We start from the raw sequence: 8419 nt of genomic DNA on the forward strand, positions 1-8419 counted from the left end.
CTCGTCAACAAGTGATGCTGGAACAAATGAACATCCACATGCAAAAAAAAAAAAAAAGAATCCAGACACACACAAATGGATATCACAAACGGATATCATAGATCTAAATGTAAAACACAAAATTATAAACTCCTAAAGGATAGTATCAGAGTATGCAATGACTTTTTAGATTAAAGACCATAGATACACTTTTTAGATATAACACCATAACCGATGAAAGGAAAAAATTGATAAGTTGGGCACATTCAAGTTAAAAACTTTTGCTCTGTGAAAGACACAGTCAAGGGAATGAGAAGGTAAGCCATAGACTGGGAGAAAATACCTGCAAAAGAGATATCTGATAAAGGATTATTATCTAAAAGATACAAAAAAAACTGCTGAAAATCAACAATAAGAAAATGAACAATTTGATTTTAAAATGGGTAGAAGTCCTGACCTGACAGCTCACCAAAGGACTATAGAGATGGCAAATAAGCATACGAAAATATGCTCCACAGTACACATCGTCAGGAAAATGCAAATTAAGACAATAATTCAATGGCCAAAATCTAAAACACTGACAACACCAAATGCTTAAAAGTATGTGGAACAACAGGAACCCATTTTTGGTGAGAATGCAAAATGATATATAGCTACTTTGGAAGAAAACTGGCAGTTTCTTATAAAAAATAAACATCCTCTTAACGTACAATTCAACCACTGCTCCTCGGTATTTACCCAAAGGGAGTAATGGGTGTTGTAATGTCCATACAAACACCTTCATACAGATTTAACAGCAGCTTTATTCAGAATCGCCAAAACTAGGAGGCCACAAGATGCCTTTAAATCAGTGAATGAGCATTCAGACAATGGAATATTGTTCACCACTATATTCAGACAATGGAATACTGTTCATCACTAAAAAGAAATAAGCTCTCAAGCTGTGAAAAGTCAAGGAGGAACTTAAATGCATATTAAGTGAAAGACACGATTTCAAAAAAAAAAAAAAAAAGACACGATTTCAGATTCCAACTATATGATATTTTGAAATAGGTCAAATTGGGGAATTCCCTGGCAGTCTAGTGGTTAAGACGCTGCAGGGGACCCAGGTTCTGATCCCTGGTCAGGGAACTAGGATCCCACAAGCTGCATGGTGTGGCAAAAAAAAAAAAATGTTTTTTTTAAATGAAAATAGGTGAAACTATGAAGATAGTAAAAGGATAAGTGGTTGCCAGTGGTTAGAGGAGGGAAGGATGAACAGACAGAGCACAGCAGATTTTTAGGGCCATGAAACTCCTCTGTAAGATATTATTGATATAATGATGTAAACATTTAACTTACATTTCTCGAAACTCACAGAATGAATATCACCAAGAATGAACCCTACAGTAAACTATGGACTTTGGGTGATAATGATATATCAACGCAGGTTGTCAACTGTAACAAATCTGGTGCAGGATGCTAGTAGTCAGGGCGGCTGTGATTGTCTGGGACACTGAGTGCATAGAAGCTCTTTGTACTTCCTGCCCAATTTTGCTGTGATCCTAAAACAGCTTTTAAAAAAATAGTCTATTTAAAAGGGGAAAAAACCTCACAGAACAGTGACTGATAGCAAATGGCAGTGGTTGTTTTAAATCACAAAGCTTCAGGGTGATCTGTTATGTAACAATGGATAACAAAGACACTCCATTTATGGAAAAGGCTGATGACTAACTGCTAACACCCATTCTTTCTTTCCTCTTCTATAATAGAACCCTTCAGTTCTGCTGGGGGAAAAAAATGGCCTCCCAACCAAAGATTACATTTACTAGCTTCCCTCACAGTTGAGTCCACAGGGCTAGGATCTAGGGAACAGTACCTGGATGAACACGATAAAGGAACTTTCAGGGTTATGCTCTGGAAAAGAGGGTCTGTCCTCCCCATCCCTTCCCTGCTTCCTTCTGGGAAAAGAAGTGAAGATGGCATTTGAGCTGGAGCAGCCACCTCATGTCATGAGAGGGGAACCACATGTCAAGGACGGCAGGGGAACGTGGCAGGAGCCAAGGTCGTGGGTGCTCTCCAGACACCACACCAGCCCTGACTACAGTCATTGCGGAGGCTGTGTTTCTGCAGCCAAGCCTGTCTGCCAAGTAATACACCACATCTCAGGGCTGCCCTAAAGATGGAATAAGACAGGTACAGAAAGAATCTAACAAGGTGCCCGACACAGAGCAGATGAGCTCCGTGCACATGGGGCCTGAGAGCTAAGAGCCTCCAGCAGGGGAATGCAGCTATTCGGATGGCCTTGAGCCAACCGTCTTCATCTACTTTCAACGGTCAGTCTCTGTGACCAAGCCCACAGCTCTGAGCGAGACATGTGTAGAATGGGAGCAAGGCTGATCCCGCCAATACAAACCAAGCTCAGGGATCCATGCGGAGGCAGACACCCAGAGCTCAGCACTGCCAACTGTGCTCCCTCAAACCCACCTTTGCCATTTTCAGTAAGCACAATTACTTTCAGCAAACTCTCCCACCTTCAAGATAAAGTCCAGACTCCTCAGCCAAAGGAGAAGGAAATGGCGACCCACTCCAGTATTCTTGCCTAGAAAAATCCCATGGACAGAGGAGCCTGCTGGGCTGCTGTCCATAGGGTCGCACAGAGTTGGACACGACTGAAGCAACTTAGCAGCAGCAGCAGCCTCAGCCAAAGGAATACACAGAGTCATTCACAGCCTATCCCCACTCCTTGATCTAAGCTTAACCCCTGGGCCCCTCCCTCCAAGCACCAGCCCTACCAAACGGTGCGGAGTCCCCAGGCCATTCTGTGTCTCCTCACACCCCAGTGGCATGGCACACGGTTGTCCATTTGCCTGCAAACCCACCTCTGTCCACAGAGCCTCTGCCCTCTGTCTACTTGGCTGACTTCTGTTCTTCCTTAAGACAAGGCTCACCATCACCTCTAGGAAACTGTCCTTGGCTATGGAAGAGACCACTCACGGACCCGCCAAAATTCTCTCTTCCATTCCTCCCAGGTATGGGAAGTTTTATGTAACACACGGCCACCGAGCGAACCACAATATTTCCCAGCCTACCAGCTGGGGCCACGGGAATTGGCGTGGGTCAACTGGTGTGAGCAGAAGTGACATGGCGATGTTTGTTCCAAGATGCCCTTAAAGGAAAGGAGCGCCCATCCCCCTTCCAAGGGCTTGGTAAGAGTTCCTCTTCAACATGTGCACGAAAGCACAGCAGACAGCAGGACAAGAAGAGGAAGGGAGTCCAGGCCTCCAACACCGTGGGCAGCCTCCACGCGGCCGAGAGGAGCAGTGGCAAGGGAGAAATTTCAGAGGTTACTACTATTTATCAATGCCAAGCACCTCCACGGCCTTCAGTGGCCACTGAACCAAACCTTCCTGCTTCAGAGGACCAGCCACAGGATCACCTAGAAGATCCAAGATTAGGGTGGAAACTCCACCGACTCAGGTCATCGATTCAAACTGTCTAAGACCAGGGGAAAGCAAAGCAGAGCTCAAGCCATCCCGCGCCCATGAGGCCATCTTCCTGAACCTTCCACCTCTGAGCACTCCCACCCCTACCTTGCTTTTCTGACACAAATTTAGAAAAATTAGGACCTTACCTCTGGAGACTTTGTAGACTTCATAGAAGGAATAGAAGTGGAAGCCTATGGAAGCTAACAGGTAAAAGGACAGTTCCCACCAGGGCAGCATTGCTCCTGTGACAAAGGATTCTGTGGCCCACGCCGAAAGTTTCTAGGAAGAGAAACAGAAATAAAAGCCGTAAGCCAAAAACACACACCAGAGGACAACACCGCATCCCCATCGCCAGCTAGTTCCCTTGTTCCCCCAGGGACCATCACTCGGCAAGACGCAAGCCCTCCTCCCAGGGACACCTCCGCCGCCATGACCTCATCCCACCTGGTCACATCTCACACACACACACACACACACACACACACACACACATCACACACACATCACACACACACCACACACATCACACACACACCACACACATCACACACACACCACACACATCACACACACACATCACATACACACATATACACATCACACACACATCACACACACATCACACACACATCACACACACATCACACACACACATACACACACATCACACACACACCACACACACACACCACACACACACATCACACACATCATATACACACACATCACACACACACCTCACACACATCACACATACATACAAATCACACACATCACACACATACACACACACCACACACACACATCACACACACATCACACACACACATATACACCCATCACACATATACACACATCATACACACATACACACACACCTCATACACACCTCACACATATCACACATACACACACCACACACACACACATCACACACATCACACATACACACAAATCACACACACATCACACACACACATCACACACACACAACTCACACACACATCACACACATCACACACACATCATGCACACACACACATACACACATCACACACATATCACACACACATCACACACATATCACACACATCACACACACATCACACACATCACACACACATCATACAGACACGTATCACACACACATCAAACATACATAAATATCACAAATATCACACACATATCACACGCACATATCACATGCACACATCACACACATATACACATCACACAGACATCACACACATCACACACACATTACACACACACATCACACATGCATACATATCACAAACATCACACATACATATCACACACACATCACACACATACACAGATCACACACATCACACACATATCACACACATCATACACATATCACACACATACATCACACACATACACACATCACACACACCACACACACCACACTATACCACACACACACCACACCATACCACACACACACCACACCACACACACACACACCACACCACACACACACACACACACACACACACACCCTGCCTGCCCAGGGTGGCAGGTCTTCCCCTTGAGCCCACGCCGCCCGCCTGCCTCCAGCACAGTGTACACCAGCCACGTCTGTCCTCACTGCTGCCACACCCGTCTCCCCGCAGAGCGGACCTTTAGAGAGCAGGGACCACGACGTAAGTCCACAGAGCCCAGCACGGGCACCGAGCGCAGCAGGATGGGACCACCCCCTGCTCCAGAAATAGAAGATTACTGTTCAAAAGCCTGAAGAGAAGGGAGCCCCAGGGACTTCCCTGGAGGTTCAGTGGCCAGGACTCCAGGCTCAGAGAACCGGATCCCACACGCTGCAACTAAGGGTTCACATGCCGCAACTAAAGATCCAGCCAGCAGCCGAGTAAATACATACAAAAGCACAAACCACCTCCAAGCCTCCTCTAACCCAACAGCCTCATCCTCCTCGCTCTCCCCTTCCAATGCCATCCCAACAGTGGTTTATAAGACTGGATTAACAAAATCACCGTGTCTTCCATCTTCCGGGCGCTTCTTAAAGGGAAGCTAACAGCCTGATCCCACTGGCAGACTGTGAGCTGCGCACTCTGTACATGCAGTCTCCCTTCCTGCACAGGAACTGCATTTTTATCTGGACACAAGGATGCTGAGCGCATACAGTGTATCCAAGGGTGGATATTTGAATAGTTCTGGCGATGAGGCTGTGGTCATCCTCTTCCTGCTGGGTGGAGTTGGAACAGCCACCTTTAGACCAGGAGGGTAAAGCCGCAGAGAAAAGCAAGACAGAGGCGCCTCAGTTCCTGACTGCATGTACCACCCTACCCCACCCCCCAAACTGCCCTGGACCTCTTACATCTCTGGACTATTACATGAAAGAGAAATGCATTCCCAGGTCGTTTAAGGCTGTGCCATTCTAAAGCTCTCTGTTACGGCAGCCATGTCTATACTCTTAAGTAATAAAGCAGGTAACAGGAAGTCCTAAAATTCTGCAAATTAAATGATCAGTTCCCAAATGACATAGAGTTAGCTAAATGTAAACCCCTCTATGGCCGTCATTGCTTTACTTAAACCTCTCACATATGTCAAGTCAAATTAAAACAAGAGCAAAATGTTAAGCCCCCAGCAAGCACTTCTAATACGTGACAGTAATGCCAAAACTCAGATCTCACCCATGAGCTCATTGTATTTTCACAAGAGTTGGGTGAAGTATGTGGAGCACCAGAGGCAGGCATTTATAGATGATGAATGTGAACATGGTGAGGTCATTCAATCAGAAATAATGGCGCCAGGGCTCAAATCCAGGTTTTCAGACCCCTGGGCCCCCACCTCACCCCTCAGGGATGGAGCCCCTTTAGTACCAGTTCACGGAGTTATTTGCCCTCAGAGTCTAGCTCAGAACCTACTACTCACAAACCCCTTTCTTCAGGGAGTCACAGCAGGAAGGGATATAAACTTTCCCTTTCATAAAATATGAAGTCAGAAATCAGTGGTCCTCCAACCAGATGATCCCCTGGTAATTACCTACAAGTTGCTGAGGCATGAGTTTCTCCCACAGAGCTCCTAGAATACCCAGAATCTGGCACTCATACTTCCACGGCCAATCTCTCTAAGCCCTGGAATTTCAACAACGCCTTCGTGGGATCCCCTAGTACTTTTCAGAACCACTATACTTTATTTTCGGAGAAGGCGCTGGCACCCCACTCCAGTACTTTTGCCTGGAAAATCCCATGGACGGAGGAGCCTGGAAGGCTGCAGTCCATGGGGTCGCTGAGAGTTGGACATGATTCAGTGACTTCACTTTCACTTTTCACTTCCATGCATTGGAGAAGGAAATGGCAACCCACTCCAGTGTTCTTGCCTGGAGAATCCCAGGGATGGGGGAGCCTGGTGGGCTGCCGTCTATGGGATCGCGCAGAGTCAGACACGACTGAAGCGACTTGACAACGACAACCCTTTATTTTTAAATACCTGGCATCTTCCAGAATCTGTTAAGATTTCTTTGGGGGACTTTGTAGGATTAGTAATTTTCCATTTAGTGATAAGTAAATTTCAACCTCTGGGCTTTTTTTTTAACTTTCTGTTTTGTCATGCATTACAGCTGATAAACAATACTATGATCATTTCAGGTGAACAGCAAAGGGACTCAGCCATACATATACATGTATCCGTTCTCCCCCCAAACCCCCCTGCCATCCAGGATGCCAGAGAACACTGAACAGAGATCCCTGTCCTATGCAGTGCGTCATTGTTACAACCTCTGAGTTTTGTATTTGCTCTCCCTCCCAAGGATGCTGGTATTACTCTGTTGGATAACTTCCTTAATTGGCAAAGAGCTGAACCCCCTTCAAAAGCTACTGAAATTTGAACATAAATAATCTTGGAGAATAACTAAAACTTCCAGAATTCCTGCAGTTTTGAAGCTTTTAGTGAACATCCTCCTTCGAGGACAATTCTCTTGCATTAGTGACTTAACTGTCAGAAAACTAGAAAACTCAAATGTTTTTTGACGCTGCCCTTGGCTATATCGTATACATTCTGCAGACATATACACAGAGATACTCAGTAATAAGCAACAAAGCGGAGGGCTGTGTTCTCATATTTAACATTTGGGGACTGGACCAAACGGCCTCCTGCTGACAAACAGTAGTGGATTCTGCATCAGGCAGACCTGGGGGGTAACCAGGCTCTGCCACTGACTGGCTAAGGAATTTAAGTGGGTCACAGCTTCCCAGATATGCTTCCTCATAGACTTATTAAGTGGATTAAATGTAAAAGGCATACCCAGGGCCTGACACAGAGGAAGCACTCAGTGAACACTAGCTAAAATCCATCTCAGTGGATCAGTTAGTGAATTGAACTCATCAGGAGCTTACCTCCCCAGAACCCTGGGTTTCCTTCTGAATTGATGACCTCTAACTGACCTTCCATCAGAGAAGGCAATGGCACCCCACTCCAGTACTCTTGCCTGGAAAATCCCATGGATGGAGGAGCCTGGAAGGCTGCAGTCCATGGGGTCACTGAGGGTCAGACATGACTGAGCGACTTCACTTTCATTTTTCACTTTCATGCACTGAAGAAGGAAATGGCAACCCACTCCAGTGTGCTTGCCTGGAGAATCCCAGGGACGGGGGAGCCTGGTGGGCTGCTGTCTATGGGGTCGCACAGAGTCGGACACAACTGAAGTGACTTAGCAGCAGCGGCAACTGACCTTCCATGGGAGGAGGAACTGAGCATCCCACCCGCTGCGGGGCCTTCTTCCGCTCATCAGCACCCCCAAGAGCTCTCTCTAATGTCTCATCCTCCTCCCGTCCCCACATCCAGCCCAAGGCCACCCCAGACAGCAACAATGTGTCCTTGGGGGCCCTCTGGAGAGCTTTCTGCCCAGCGTCTCTTCTCACCATCTCTTTTCTTGGCCCCAAAAGGAATTATATGCAGTATTCACTCTTCTTGCCTCACCATTCACAATCCCA

The 8419-nt window shown here is 46.7% G+C and overlaps 1 protein-coding gene across 1 annotated transcript in view; it reads right to left on the minus strand.

Annotated features, from left to right (window-relative positions):
* The window catches only part of HHAT (hedgehog acyltransferase), a 340320-nt gene extending 336623 nt beyond the window's left edge, over window positions 1-3697 (minus strand). Inside the window, exon 1 of the mRNA XM_052654045.1 lies at window positions 3593-3697. Within this exon, the coding sequence (XP_052510005.1) occupies window positions 3593-3683 (91 nt within the window). The 5' untranslated portion in view covers window positions 3684-3697. The remainder of the gene's footprint in view (window positions 1-3592) is intronic.
* Between the last annotated feature and the right edge of the window lie 4722 nt (window positions 3698-8419).

This window comes from Budorcas taxicolor, chromosome 16 (assembly GCF_023091745.1).
Source record: "Budorcas taxicolor isolate Tak-1 chromosome 16, Takin1.1, whole genome shotgun sequence".
Taxonomy (NCBI): Eukaryota; Metazoa; Chordata; class Mammalia; order Artiodactyla; family Bovidae; genus Budorcas; species Budorcas taxicolor.